The following is a 16,127-nucleotide window of genomic DNA, read 5'->3' on the forward strand; positions in this document are numbered from 1 at the left end:
AAACTGAAACTGAAAAACAAAATAAAAAATAAATCACCCTGCACTCATAATGCAATTACTTCCCCTATGTGCTCTGTCTTACATTCACACACTATCTAAAGGTAAACAGATGGCACTGATAAGGCTACTGTATACTGGGCAAAAGGGAAGAGTGTGTACATGTGAGTGAGTGAGACACTTCTATGCAATGTCCATTGCATAGAAGTTGCTAGACAGTATAGCCTCCATTTCAGCTCGGAGGTCAGGATAGCTGTTGTAAGTTGATGGCAGCTCTAAAGTTGGGCCACAAGTATGTGCAATAGGCCGCCTTGATAAACCTTCCAAAGGGGTGAATATGACTTGAATGTCTTTAACGCAGATGACATCAGACCCTGTCATGAATCTCAACATCTTCCGGAGGCCTATCTCATCCAATCCCCTGATGTACTGATGTAAAAATTGCAAACTTTGGTTCTCTGCTGGAGTAGCTGGAGAGGCCGTGATCAACTTTAAAACCTTCCGGGTTGATGGTTTAAGATTCTCATACATCTTCTGCATATCCAGCACACTGGGGAAGAACTCCCTGAGAGTTGGTCCTGCGACTGCTGCAATGTTATCCAGTGCATATTTTGGTTGCTGGATTATTTGCTTGTGGGCCACTTGGAGAAGCACAGCTTTCAAGTTCTCTTGTGTTGGTACTGTTCTTACTCCCATGCGATCCATAAGATCAAGAAGCTCATCTTTATCATCACCATCAAGGGTGTCTTGCAAAGCAGTGGACAAGAGATCGCGCTCAGACTGACTAAGATACAACATTAGTGAGTCAAACAATAAATCAGGTGATAAAAAATGTGATTGCTGCTGTAAAGGCTTGAGCCAGCCGAGAAGGAAAATATCCATGTTCCTTTAATCCCTTGACCATTATCCTACCAACAGATTTCCATTCTTCTTCTTGCCATTTTGGGGATAGTGATGGTACTCTCACATCTGCACCCTCTGCTGCACAGTCTAAAAACTCTGTCCAGAAGGCAGCATATACATCCCTGGACACGCCATCAGCATCTGCCCCCATTTCATGAATGAAGCTGTATTTCACAGAGTAGGACATAATCACTTCATCCTTGAATTGGGTAATCAGTTCCTCCAAGAGATTGACTCTGTGGAGTTTCACCGTCACATGCAAAGGTTCATAAGTAGGACTTAAGGGGCCAGCAGGCACTGTGTCAGAATGGACAGGAGTTGAGCTGTAGGTGTTGATGTGTATCTGTGCCTCTTCTATAGGCTCATGTAAGATTGTGTCATCAAGATCTTCTAAAAATGGTCCACCTTGCAAAGGGCCAAAAATGACCTCTGATGTATCACACAAAGATGTAAGATCAACAATCTCTACAGCAGTAGAGACAACATCTTCTACAGTATGTGTCTGCTGTTCACTGTCATGTGTTTTTTGTGTCAGCTGCTCATTATCTTCTGTTGTGTTTTTCTGTCGCTCATTTTGCCTCGCTGCATCTGTATGTTCATCAGTTCCTTCTGTCATCTCTGTGAACACTTCATCTTCATTTGTCTGGTGCTCTGTGAACAAGTAAATCTTAAAATCCCCAATTTATGTGTCTCATAGAGCTCTCCCACACTAACACCCTCATCAAGGTATGCTTCCTGAAAGTCAACAATATTGTGACTAAACTCTTCCCACTTCCCTTTCTCGATTTCTCATTGGGAAAAATAGCTTTTTAGCTTGTGATAGAATCTCTGTTTTTGTGGCTTTCTTGGAAATATCAAGAACTCTGGTTCCTCCACCATTGCGTTTTCTCACTTGTTTCTTGTCGTGTATCCATCCTAGTTCTATTTTCCTTGTCATCTTCACGGCCCTTTTGTTATTTCTCAGATGTATCTTTGTTGGCTGCATAGAATGCTCCTCCTCAAAATCTTGATCTGTGTCTTTATTGCTTGTCAATGTGCCCAACTTTCTTCTAAGTTTTTCAAATAAGGACTGTCTTTTTAGATCATCACCACGCTTTCTCTGTTTTTCCATACAGAAACGCCTTGTAGCAATCCTATCACCATATGCTGGAATGTAAGCAGTCATAGTGGCATCATCTATTTCTCCAACTACCGAGCTGTCAATCTGTAATAAAAACAAAACAATACAGTAAGATATATTGGTTATCTTAAATCTAAGAGATGGCTATTTTTCCATATGAGTGAAAATTAATTTCTTAGCAGTAGCTACAAATCAGCAATTTATTTCTATTTTTCTTCACTTGCTTGTTTCTCTTTTCGCATGGGAATAAAAAGGAGCTAAAATATTAAGTAATTTAACACAAAAACAGCTGTCTAAAAAATGCTTGTAACCATAACAATGAAGTTTGAGTGACATAATGATGCTGAAAATACAGTGTATTAACAGTGAAAATCCTTGACATCAAAGTTAGGGGACTGATTACTTTCATGTATTCCTCTTTAATTACATAACTATTTGCCTCAATTACAAGAAAAGCACATTGACAGAAGCAGGATGTTGTTCACCTCTGGAACACACACAGAATTCGCCCATCCACAAATGCTGTGTCTCCCTTATATTACTGCTTTTATGTTCTCCATAATATTGCTATTCCATATTGATTCCATACTTCAGCTCCCAACCAAGGCCTGTGCTGGCATCTAAACATTACTCCATCCTTTTAAAACAATATCAAATCACAACATAATGGACAGCAGTAATTGTAAGGGCACGATATTTATTTTGTGCATTTATTTATAATTTCAAACATACAAGTCAGCACTTTGCCTGAATGTATAATGGTGATGCTACTGCACAACTACTGTTACTTGTTTATGTAGGGTAGAGACCAAAATATAGTGTGAATTGACTCCTAAAGATACCTATAAACCTTATTTTACAGGACTAGAATAGGGAAGAAATGAAAACATTGTTGGGAGAGACAGGTGTGCTTGGCATAAAAAAGAAATCAGAAGCACTGGCACTAAATGTGATAGGGTTATGATTACTTGTATAATCTGCAGATTCAGTAAAATGTAAAACAATTAAAATTAATATATCGCAGGAATGAATGTGCTGTCACCTACATGATCTTGCTGCATTTTCTGAATATTTTCTCAGGTATCCCTCGGCTCTGAAGAAACATCCACAGACCATCATCTTGTGGGAGAGGGGTATTTGAAGACGTAGCCATAGCTGGCCCTGAACAAATGTCGGAAAAAGGCAGCATTTATGTAAATATGTGTTGCACCATAAATATAAACAGATTTAGGACTGTACCCTCAAAAGTATAATTGCTTTAAATATCTCAAAAATGTATTTTGGCCAAGGAGTGTGATAACCTTGCTAAAAATTGATGTTTCATGCATCAGCTGTATAGGTAGGCAACTATAGGCCTTTCTTATCACTTCTTATCACTAAGACAACTGTCTTAAGCATTTGAATGTGCCCATCTTAAACAGTAACATTACTCAAAACGTAGAGAAGGCTAGACTCAAGAAGGTCAATAGTGTTGAGACACAGGCTATATGTACTCATTTATCCGTGATCACTGCACAATCTAGTTTCTGAAAAATATATAACTTGTTTCGGAAAGCTTCAAAAAGCTAGCTTTGTTACTAAATTATTAAATGCATCAAGCTTCCGTAGTTTAGAAACATATCAACAAATAAAACAATTACAGGACACATATGCATAGTGACAAACCAAAAGAGAGGGCACAACTAAAGAAACCGAAGCAATGTCAGAATATATTCAACATTATTATTGGTGTAGCACGCTGAACACTATACTAAACGTCCGTGCAAAACTTAATCGGAATAGTATCCCTGCTGGCTTTGAAACTGGCAAAGTTCTGAATGTTGTATACTGTTATGTAATGTCGCGACGTCGAACGTGCTGCATGCACTGGGGATTTCTGACGTGACTTTTTCACTCCCCTGACAGCAGCCGAGCTCGCTGTGTTCGAGGACCTCTTGATTTACAGATTAAGCACTAAAGTTACAGCAAATAGCGTGGTTTACTTATCTTAGCCAACAAACTGAAAGAAAAGTGGTTAACATAATGTTCCTCGTAAAAAATCACACGTTATTATCCCCTCGACCTTAAAAGTTAAGGTTCCTTTTGCTGACTAATGGTAAATATTAGCTTAACGTTACATAAGTTAGCCTATCAACTGCAGTTGATGTACGTAACTTAAGTTAACGTAGTTAGTAAAAACTATCCCCGTAACATTATCGTTAACATACGTTTATAAACAGCTATTATAACCTCGTTTTACATGTCGTAACGCGAACAGTTAGCTGACATCATTTGGCATTAACATGTAGCCTAACTATAATAACTTAGCTATTACCTGCACTGAACCCATGTAGGCCTGGCACTGTTGTTGTTGGAGGGTCAGGCTGATTAGCATCAGCAACTGTGGCCTGACGTTACTTCGTGCAGGTGAGAGCTTCTCGCAGGATTTTGAGGGATCTCTAATTCAGAAAAACAGAGCAATTTTTTTTTATTCATGAAAAATTATCTCATAATTTTGAGATAATTAAGTCGTTAATTCAGAAAAACAGAGCAAAAAATTTTTATTCATGAAAAATTATCTCATAATTCTGAGATAATTAAGTCGTTAATTCAGAAAAACAGAGTAGATTTTTTTTTATTCATGAAAAATGTATCTCAGAATTCTGAGATAATTAAGTCGTTAATTCAGAAAAACAGAGTAGATTTTTTTTTCTCAAGTGAATGCAATACGCTTCCGTAGTATCCAGATCTTTCACAGTTAAAGATCCATTTGCAGCTATTTTTTTAATAGCAGAAAATTTATTTTTATCCACAGAGCCAAAATCTGGTTGATTACTGGTTGTTATGTACACGATGAGCTCCATACTCTGTCCTTGGCGCTGTCTGAACCAGTACATCTGATTATAGCTAACATCTTTATTATGACTGCACTTCATTTCAGCAGATTCTCCTTTCAGTTTCCAGGAGACACTGGGGATTTGAGTGACTCCATTCTCTTCTGTTAAACTAAAGCACAACAAATAATTTAAATGAATGATTTTATTTGTATTTACAAGTTATATTCAGTTTGTAAACTATCTCATACCTGAAGTCCAGTAAAGCAGGAAATTCAGACTGATTATAGCACAGATCATACTGGTTTATGCTGGTTGTGGGAGAAAAGAAAAGCTCTACAGTCTGCTGCAGATGTTCCTTGTTGATGAGCAGCTGGAGGAAGTGACATCAAAACCTTCTGAAGTCTTCCTGTCACATGTTGAATATTGAATTGTTTTGATTTCTGATCATTAAATCCTATGATTTAATTTTAATGTAAAGTTGACTTTAACTTTAATATCATGACTGTAATGCAGTTTCATTGTGAATGTTGAACAACAATAGTTAAAAATTGGCAGCTAAAAATCTCAGATTCTGTAATTGTGTGTTTTCAGATCGTTTGTATCACAGCATAACCTGATGGTCAGGGATGGATTAAAAACAGAAAAGATTTGTCGATTCCTGTTCATTCATAACTAAATCAGGATGAGTCTGATGGACATTGTTAGCTGCAAAAAAAACTTCCTTTATGAAAACATTCAGCAATTTTGGTAACTATGAAATAATCACTGTTATTCCCAAAATTTACACATGATTCCCATAATGAGTTAAATTGTAAAAGTTCTAATATGGCTAATGAATAATGCGGTTAAAGGAATGAGAATGATGTTCATCTTGGCTCTTCATCTGAGACAATGGCAGCATGTGTATCTTCGGAGAGTCTGTTTCAGAGTTTTAAGGCTCAAAACTCCTCTATAAGGGAGAGGGAGGAACATCTGTTTCAGGAAAATCAGATTCAAAGCAAAAGTTAGACTGATCTTTGCTTGACCTAAAAGTTACTTGGATACAAGAAAATTATGTAATTTATCACAGTTAAACTTACAATTTGTATAACATTATTAAAGGCAGGTTTGAAGTTTATAGAACCGTTTATAGATAAGATTTAATACCAATAGTATAATTGTCTGTAATCATGTAAATGTGGCTTTTCTGTTAAAAACACTGGCAATGTGTCAATTCCAGGCCACAGGAGCAGGTGTTAATGAGATACTGAGAATATTTACACAGAGGTTTTTGTACTGAATAAAGCAGATATGCAGCACTGTGTAATAAGCAGCACAGAAGTACACTGCACTGTCATTGGTTAAAAGATTTTTGATGGTCAAAGAGAGGTTTTTGCTTCCAACAGCAACAATCTCCACTTTAGCCTTAAAATCATTTTCAATTTGTGTTGATGATTTTCCCACTTGATATCCAATAAAGGTCAGTCCCTGGTCTTGTCTGTACCAGTTGATCTGATTATAATTTGGTACACTGTGCTCACACTGGATTTTAACAGATTGTTGATGGTTGCCAAAGAGATCAGGAGGATTCTGTTTAACACGATTACTCTGAGAAAAACCTGCAATGAGAGAGAATATTGATTGAAATGATATTCAATGACATTAACATAAAAGTGCTTAAACAGCATTAATATGAATAAAAGTTTACCTCCAGGACATATCATTAAAACCCATATAATACTGGCAGCTCTGATCATGATGAACATCATGTGTGTAGTACGCTGTGTTACGTTGTAGTAAAACATGTGATCAAGTTTCCCTCAAGTTTGAACAGCACACCGCCCCATATGAGAAAAATAAACAGACAAACTGCATGTCTGATTACTGCCATGCCTGCTCACAATCAAGAAATCACTTAAACAAGTCCTGACTCACAAAGTGAAGTAAACCAAAAGATCCTCAAAAGCTACGCATCATGCTGAGATCCAAAGAAATTCAGGAATAAACGAGAAAAAAAGTAATTGAGATCTATCAGTCTGGAAAAGGTTACAAAGCCATTTCCTAAGCTTTGGGACTCCAGCGAACCACAGTGAGAGCCAATATCCACAAATGGCGAAAACATGGAACAGTGGTGAACCTTCATAGGTGTGACCAGCCAACCAAGATTACCCCAAGAGCGCAAAGACGACTCATCCAATATGTCACAAAAGACCCCACGACCACATCCAAAGAACTGCAGGCCTCACTTGCCTCAGTTTAGGTCAGCGTTCATGACTCCATAAGAAAGAGACTGGGCAAAAATGACTGATACAGTGAATGAGACAAACTCTTCAGTTTTGATAAAAGAGAAGGGATTATATTATTTTGTTCATTTATTAGACAATAACTCCCTCTGTCTGTTTTATTAGTGACTGCAGTAACATCAGTGCAGGTATTTTTGTTCAGCAGTGCAGTAACTCTGTCACACTGTGCTCACTTACTGCACAGAAATATACAGCGCTGTCCTCTGTATCCAGATCCTTTAAAGTTAAAGATCCATTTGCAGCAATTTTTTTAAAAGCAGAAAATTTATTTCTATCCACAGAGCCAAAATCTGGTTGATTACTGGTTGTTATGTACACGATGAGCTCCATACTCTCTCCTTGGTGCTGTCTGAACCAGTACATCTTATTATAGCTAACACCTTTATTATGACTGCACTTCATTTCAGCAGAATCTCCTTTTAGGTGCCAGGAGACACTGGGGATTTGAGTGACTTCAATCTCTTCTGCTAAAACTAAAGCACAACAAATGATTTACAAAGATGAAGTTATTTGTATTCACAAGTCAAATTCAGTTATATGCATATATTAATAGTACCTGAAGTCCAGTAGAGCAGGACATGCAGACTGATTATAACAATGATCATGGTGGTTAGTAATGACAAGAGAGGCACTAAGAGCTGAGGACCACAGATGGCTGCAAACACATCCTATTGAGGATCAGCTGGAGGAAATGACATCAAAACCTTTTCATTCTTCTTCCTGTCACATGTTGAATACTAAATACTAAACTGTAATTAATCCTTAACCTTGCCCTTCAAATCCACCATATATCAATTATAAAAGGAAAACAAAATATCTACGTGAGTCTAAAAGATTTATTTGTGTAATATAATAAATGATAAAACACATAAGTAGAAATAATTATAAAGAATTTTAAAAACCCTTTTTTAATTGTCAAATACTAAGTTAATAAATAGTTCAGTAAATAGTTCATAACACATCTAATAATGATAATGACCAAAAAATGACCAGATAATGACTATATTTTCAAAACATCACACATCATAAATGTCATGTAAGGAAATTTCCGAGCCAGTGATCAAGTGTGTAGGTCTGATAATAGCTAGCATCTTTATCATGACTGCACTTCATTTCAGCAGATTCCCCTTGTAGATGCCAGGTGACACTGGGGATTTGAGAGACTCCAATCTCTTCTGCTAAAGCTAAAGCACAACAAATGATTTACAAAGATGATTTTGTATTTACTCTTAGTTTGTGGATTATATTGTACCTGCATTCCAGTAAAACAGGAAAATCAGACTGGTTCTAAGACTGATCATACTGGTTCGATGTGGCAAGAGAAGTATCAAGAACTGAAGACCACAGGCTGCTTTATATACATACTGTGTAGAACCAGCTGGAGGAAATGACATCAAAACATTTCAAGTCTTCCTGCCATGGGCTGAATTTTCATTTCGCAATCATTATCGTACTTAAACAGTCATTTTAATAATTAAGCCATCTTTACATGCTAAGCTATAATGTATGAAACAGGTTTACAGTAGAATAAAGAAAAAAAATTAAAACCTTTACAAAACACTGGGTCATTTGTTAAGAGAGCCATGAGGGCTCCCTCTGCTGGCCTGCAGAGGATTTGCTGCACTTTAGCATCAGGACTCTATTTCCCAAAATTCATTGCACCACCTACTCAGCACACCTGTTTCTTATTTGCAATCACCTGGTTTATTTAAGCTCACTCAGAACTCCTGGATGTCACGAAGTATTGTTAGCTTGTTAGCATTCTGAGCGTATTATCGGTTCCGTCTTTTGCCTTGTTTTGACCTTTGCCTGCTTTCGTGTTTATGAATGTTTGCTACCTGCCCTGACCCACGCCTGGATTATTGAATACTGTTTTTGGATTTTCTCTGATATTCCTGTTTGCCTGATGTTTGATCCTTGCCTGTTTTGGAATTTGGCTAATAAACCAGCATTTGGATCTAACGTGTTTCACGTGCCTGACATCATTAGTGTACAGTATACATGCGAATACAAAACAGTGTCATCAACCAGCTACCATGTTAATGTTAAGATGGTAATAATATAATGTGAACAAAACAAAAAGGTACCACATGAGTAGATTAGATTTTAGAGGAATTGTGTATCTACTAAATGTATTTAATCATAAGGCCTTATTTATTTATTTATTTACAGATAATACGATTTTTTTTAATATATATATGTATGTATTTATGTATATTTGGAAGGTACATATGTAGCTTGCCTAGAGCTGCTCTGAAGGAGGTCATGGATCTCGAAGGTCTTCAGGAAATGGAAAATGTGTATTTAGATATCCAGAAAGCTGTAATTGTGTGTTTTTTGATCGTTTGTACCACAGCATCACCTGATGGTCAGGTATGGAGTGAAAACAGGAAAGGTTTGTAGAGTTCTGTATATTCTTGATTAAAACAGCTAGGAGTCTGATAAACATTGTTAACTACAAAAGGCCTTTCTGTAAGAAAAGATTAATTCTTAAATTAGATTAGATGTGTGGCTTTTCTGTTAAAAACACTGGCAATGTGTCAATTCCAGGCCACAGGAGCAGGTGTTAATGTGATACTGAGAATATTTACACAGAGGTTTTTGTACTGAATAAAGCAGATATGCAGCACTGTGTAATAAGCAGCACAGAAGTACACTGTACTGTCATTGGATAAAAGATTTTTGATGGTCAAAGAGACGTTTTTGTTTCCATCCCCAACAATCTCCACTTTAGTCTTAAAATAATTTCCAATTTGTGTTGAAGATTTTCCCCACTGGTATCCAATAAAGGTCAGTCCCTGGTCTTGTCTGTACCAATAGATTTGATCATAACTTGGTACACTGTGCTCACACTGGATTTTAACAGAGTTTTGATGGTTGCCAAAGAGATCAGGAGGATTCTGTTTAACACGATTACTCTGAGAAAAACCTGCAATGAGAGAGAATATTGATCAAAATGATATTCAATGGCATTAATGTAAAAGTCCTTAAACAGCATTATTATGAATAAAGTTTACCTCCAGGACATATCATTAAAACCCATATAATACTGGCAGCTCTGATCATGTTGAACATCTGAATGTCTATTGTGCTGATTTGTACTTGCGTGTCTGTTGTAGTAAAATATTTGATCAGGTTTCCCTCATGTTTAAACAGCACAGCGCCCCCATATGAGGAAAATAAGAACTGCATGTCTGTTGAGAAAAATAAATTATGGAAAATGAAAAAAATATTGTAAGGTAGTTACAGTTTATAGCTTCTGTAACATAAGTGATAACAGGAACAAACTTGTTTTGAGGATGTTTCATGTTGTTCAATGTAAGTAAAATAAAAGTCTGTCCCAGTTTTGAAAAAGGGATTATTTTGATCATTTAATAGACGAGGACTCCCTCTGTCTGTTTTATTAGTGACTGCAGTAACATCAGTGCAGGTGTTTTTGTTCAGCAGTGCAGTAACTCTGTAACACTGTGCTCACTTACTGCACAGAAATATACAGCGCTGTCCTCTGTATCCAGATCCTTCACAGTTAAAGATCCATTTGCAGCAATTTTTTTAACAGTAGAAAATTTATTTTTATCCACAGAGCCAAAATCTGGTTCACTACTGGGTGTTTTGTACACGATGAGCTCCATACTCTGTCCTTGGCGCTGTCTGTACCAGTACATTTGGATATAGCTAAAATCTTTATTATGACTGCACTTCATTTCAGCAGAATCTCCTTTCAGTTTCCAGGCGACACTGGGGATTTGTGTGACTCCATTTTCTTCTGCTAAAACTAAAGTACAACAAATGATTTAAATGAATGATTTTATTTGTATTTACAAGTTATATTCAGTTTGTAAACACAAATCTCATACCTGAACTCCAGTAAATCAGGAAATTCAGACTGATTATAGCGCAGATCATACTGGTTTATGCTGGTTGTGGGAGAAAAGAAAAGCTCTACAGTCTGCTGCAGATGTACCTTGTTGACGAGCCGCTGGAGGAAGTGACATCAAAACCTTCTGGTCTTCCTGTCACGTGTTGAATATTGAATTGTTTTGCTTTCCGATCATTACATTTTATGATTTTATTTTATGGTTAAGTGACTTCAACTATAATATCATGTCTGTAATGCAGTTTTATTTGTAATTGTTGAACAACAATAGTTAAAAATTGGCAGCTAAAAATCTGAGATACTGTAATTGTGTGTTTTCAGATCGTTTGTATCACAGCATAACCTCATGGTCAGGTATGGATTGAGAACAGAAAACATTTGTAGATTTCTGTTCATTCATAATTAAATCAGGAGACATCCGATGGACATTGTAAGAGCAAAAAAATTTGTTTATGAAAACATTCAACAATTTTTGTAAATATGAAATAATCAGTTATACGCAAAATTTACACATGCTTCCCATAATGAGTTAAATTGTAAAAGTTCACTGTTTTCTAATATGGCTAATGAATAATGCAGTTAAAAAAATGAGAATGATGTTCATCTTGGCTCTTCATCTGAGACAATGGCAGCATGTGTATCTTCTGAGAATCTGTGAATCTGAGAAACTCCTCTATATGGGAGAGGGAGGAACATCTGATTCGGGAAAATCAGATTCAAACAAACCAAAAGTTTGACTGATCTCTGCTTGACCTAAAAGTTACTTGGATACAAGAAAATGATGTAATTTATTACAGTTAAACTTACAATTTGTATAACATTATTAAAGGCAGGTTTGAAGTTTATAGAACCGTTTATAGATTAGATTTAATACCAATAGTATAATTGCCTGTAATAATGTATGTGTGGCTTTTCTGTTAAAAACACTGGCAATGTGTCAATTCCAGGCCACAGGAGCAGGTGTTAATGAGATACTGAGAATATTTACACAGAGGTTTTTGTACTGAATAAAGCAGATATGCAGCACTGTGTAATAAGCAGCACAGAAGTACACTGCACTGTCATTGGATAAAAGATTTTTAATGTTCAAAGAGACGTTTTTGTTTCCATCCCCAACAATCTCCACTTTAGACGTAAAATCATTTTCGATTTGTGTTGAAGATGTACCCCACTGGTATCCAATAAAGGTCAGTCCCTGGTCTTGTCTGTACCAATAGATTTGATTATAACTTGGTACACTGTGCTCACACTGGATTTTAACAGATTGTTGATGATTGCCAAAGAGATCAGGAGGATTCTGTTTAACAGGATTACTCTGAGAAAAACCTGCAACGAGAGAGAATATTGATTGAAATGATTTTCAATGACATTAATAAAAAGTGCTTAAACAGCATTAATATGAATAAAAGTTTACCTCCAGGACATATCATTAAAACCCATATAATACTGGCAGCTCGGATCATGATGATCGTCTGAATGTCTATTGAGCAGATTTGCAGCAGTGTCTGTTGTAGTAAAACGCGATCAGGTTTCCCACATGTTTAAACAGCACAGCGCCCCCATATGAGGAAAATAAGAACTGCATCTCTTCTGAGAAGAAATTATGGAAAATGAAAAGAATATTGTAAGAGAATAACAGTTTATAACTGCTATAACGTAAGTGATATCAGGAACAAACTTGTTTTGAGGATGTTTCACGTTGTTGTAAGTAAAGTAAAGTAAGTAATGTAAGTTTTAAATGTAAGTAAAATAAAAGACATGTAGGATGTGGTTATTAAATTACATAATTAAAAAAATAAAATTAATTAAAACAACATTAATTTCAATGTAAATGTGTTATTACTTCATCTAAAAAGGACAACCTATTTGACATTATTGTCTTGAAGAGTGAGACATATATTGAGTTTCACTGCCCAGTTTTGAAAAAGGGATTATTTTGATCATTTAATAGACGAGGACTCCCTCTGTCTGTTTTATAAGTGACTGCAGTAACATCAGTGCAGGTGTTTTTGTTCAGCAGTGCAGTAACTCTGTAACACTGTGTTCTTTTACTGCACAGAAATATACAGCGCTGTCGTCTGTATCCAGATCCTTCACTGTTAAAGATCCATTTGCAGCTATTTCTTTAACAGTAGAAAATTTATTTTTATCCACAGAGCCAAAATCTGCTTCACTACTGGGTGTTTTGTACACGATGAGCTCTATACTCTGTCCTTGGCGCTGTCTGAACCAGTACATTTGATTATAGCCAAGACCTATATTATGACTGCACTTCATTTCAGCAGATTCTCCTTTCAGGTGCCAGGAGACACTGGGGATTTGTATGACTCCATTCTCTTCTGCTAAAACTAAAGTACAACAAATGATTTAAATTCATGATTTTATTTGTATTTACAAGTTATATTCAGTTTGTAAACACAAATCTCATACCTGATGTCCAGTAAAGCAGGAAATTCAGACTTATTATAGCACAGAACATACTGGTTTATGCTGGTTGTGGGAGAAAAGAAGAGCTCTACAGTCTGCTGCAGATGTACCTTGTTGACGAGCAGCTGGAGGAAGTGACATCAAACCCTTCTGAAGTCTTCCTGTCACATGGTGAATATTGAATTGTTTTGCTTTGTAATTATTAAATCCTATGATTTTATTTGAATCAAAAGTTGTCTTTAATTTTAATATCATGTCTGTAATGCAGTTTCATTGTGATTGTTGAACAATCAATTATACTATTGCCTGTAATAATGTATGTGTGGCTTTTCTGTTAAAAACACTGGCAATGTGTCAATTCCAGGCCACAAGAGCAGGTGTTATTGTTATACTGAAAATAATTACACAGAAGTTTTTGTATTGAATAAAGCAGATATGCAGCACTGTGTAATAAGCAGCACAGAAGTACACTGTACTGTCATTGGATAAAAGATTTTTGATGGTCAAAGAGACGTTTTTGCTTCCATCCCCAACAATCTCCACTTTAGTCTTAAAATCATTTTCGATTTGTGTTGATGATTTAACCCGCTGATATCCAATAAAGGTCAGTCCCTGGTCTTGTCTGTACCAGTTGATCTGATTATAACTTGGTTCACTGTGTTCACACTGGATTTTAACAGAGTTTTGATGGTTGCCAAAGAGATCAGGAGGATTCTGTTTAACACGATTACTCTGAGAAAAACCTGCAATGAGAGAGAATATTGATTGAAAAGATATTCAATGGCATTAATATAAAAGTGCTTAAACAGCATTAATATGAATAAAAGTTTACCTCCAGGACATATCATTAGAACCCATATAATACTGGCTGCTCGGATCATGGTGATCGTCTGAATGTCTATCGAGCAGATTTGCAGCAGTGTCTGTTGTAGTAAAACATGTGATTAGGTTTCCCTCATGTTTAAACAGCACAGCGCCCCCATATGAGGAATATAACAACTGCATGTCTGTTGAGAAATAGAGAAATTATGGAAAGTGGAAAGATTTCTCAGTTAGAAAAGCATGTCAGCATGTGATGTAGATTACTTGTATCACCAATAGTCCTTTTTCAAATGGGCTTTAAATGTGGCTGTCAAAAAACTAAGGTTCCAACAATGCATTCAGACTGATTTTGAGCACTTTTTACAGTTGAAATTGTCTCAAAGCAGCTTTACAGAAATAAACATAGAACAAAAGGTTATTATAAAGAATAATAGAAAGATTAATTTAATACAAAATTCAAGATTAATATTAGATATATTTAAATATGTTTGTATTTATCCCCAATGAGCACATCTGTGGTGACTCAAACAGCAGTGGTCAGGAAAAACTGAATTGAAGAAACCTTGAGAGGAACCAAACTCAAAGGGGAACCCATCCTCATGTGGGTGACAATGGAGGGTGTGATTTTAAATATTCATTTTAACAAATGTTGTAGTGATGCAAAAGACCACATGTAGTTGGCATCTCCTCTATAGTATCGCAGAGTCTAACTGAAGCTCATAAATCTCTAGATGCCTCAGGATTCTCACAGACTCTGCCTCATCTCAATGGAGGTCCAAAATCTTCATGACACGGGAGACAATCGGAACTGGTTCAATTTCTGGATGCCTCGGGATAGGTAGATAGAAAGAAGCAGTGGAGGGGGAATAACGTAGATGCTGTTCATAATATTAGCAAGGACTAGATGATAATGTTCATTTGGTCTGATGTAATAGAGCACAATATTTTGGGATGTATTATGTTTATGCCTGACTAAAGCGATGAGTTTTTAATCTACATTTAACTGGGAAAGTGTATCTGAGCCCCGGACACTATCAGGAAGACTATTCAAAAGTTTGGGAGCTAAATATGAAATCGTTCTAATGCCTTTAGTAGACTTAAATATTCTGGGAACTACCAGAAGTCCTGAGTTCTGTGATCTCAGAGAACACGAAGAACTATTAAGAACCTTATACATAAGTAGCAGCAGTTTGTACTGTAATCAATTCTAAACTTAAGGTAGACAATGTAGAGTTGATAAAATTGGGGTTATATGATCATATTTTCTTGTCCTGGTAAGAATTCTGGCAGCTGCATTTTGGACTAACTATAGCCTATTTATTAAAGATGCAGGACAACCACCTAGTAATGCATTACAATAGCCCAGTCTAGAGGTCATGAATGCATGAACTAGCTTCTCATCATCAGATACAGATAGGATGTTTCTTAACTTGCCAATATTTCTACGGTGGAAGAAGGCTGTTTTTGTAATATGGGTGATATGATTTTCAAAAGACAATTTGCTGTCTAATATAACACCCAGGTCTTTCACTGTCGAGTTACTAGTAACAGTACATCCCTCTAAATGAAAGTTGGTGTGAGAGCTTCTGTGTACTGGTTATTGGACCGATACATAGTATTTCTGTCTTATCAGAGTTTAACAAATTAACGCACTTAGTTAAGTTGGACACTTTAGCTATTTCATCTGGTTTTGATGAGATATATAACTGTGTATCATCAGCATCAGTAGAAATCCCACTGTAATCCAATGCCTTCTAATGATGTCCCCTAAGGGAAGAATGTATACAGAGAAAAGCAGAGGTCTTAGAACTGATCCTTGAGGGACACCATAATTAACTGACAATAAAATAGAGGATTTGCCATTCAATTCTACAAAATGGTGT

At 36.3% G+C, this 16,127-nt stretch overlaps 1 long non-coding RNA gene and 4 gene segments (V, D, J or C); all 5 read right to left on the reverse strand.

Moving 5' to 3' along the window:
• Positions 1-5,942: 5,942 nt before the first annotated feature.
• LOC125138325 lies at positions 5,943-6,626 on the reverse strand. The segment is given in 2 exon segments: positions 5,943-6,434; positions 6,524-6,626. Coding segments are annotated over 2 exon segments (486 nt in total).
• A 2,715-nt stretch (positions 6,627-9,341) lies between these two features.
• Positions 9,342-10,292, reverse strand: LOC125145985. The segment is given in 2 exon segments: positions 9,342-10,047; positions 10,136-10,292. Coding segments are annotated over 2 exon segments (447 nt in total).
• A 169-nt stretch (positions 10,293-10,461) lies between these two features.
• Positions 10,462-11,074, reverse strand: LOC113659479. The segment is given in 2 exon segments: positions 10,462-10,893; positions 10,976-11,074. Coding segments are annotated over 2 exon segments (384 nt in total).
• A 471-nt stretch (positions 11,075-11,545) lies between these two features.
• Positions 11,546-13,582, reverse strand: LOC113659615. The gene is made up of 3 exons (XR_007144471.1): positions 13,426-13,582; positions 12,410-12,585; positions 11,546-12,321 (listed from the first exon to the last, which is right to left on the reverse strand). It is a non-coding gene; the product is annotated as an uncharacterized LOC113659615 (long non-coding RNA).
• An 11-nt stretch (positions 13,583-13,593) lies between these two features.
• On the reverse strand, positions 13,594-14,361 carry LOC113659480. The segment is given in 2 exon segments: positions 13,594-14,165; positions 14,255-14,361. Coding segments are annotated over 2 exon segments (438 nt in total).
• Positions 14,362-16,127: the final 1,766 nt, after the last annotated feature.

The sequence above is a fragment of the Tachysurus fulvidraco genome, chromosome 12 (assembly GCF_022655615.1).
Source record: "Tachysurus fulvidraco isolate hzauxx_2018 chromosome 12, HZAU_PFXX_2.0, whole genome shotgun sequence".
Taxonomy (NCBI): domain Eukaryota; kingdom Metazoa; phylum Chordata; class Actinopteri; order Siluriformes; family Bagridae; genus Tachysurus; species Tachysurus fulvidraco.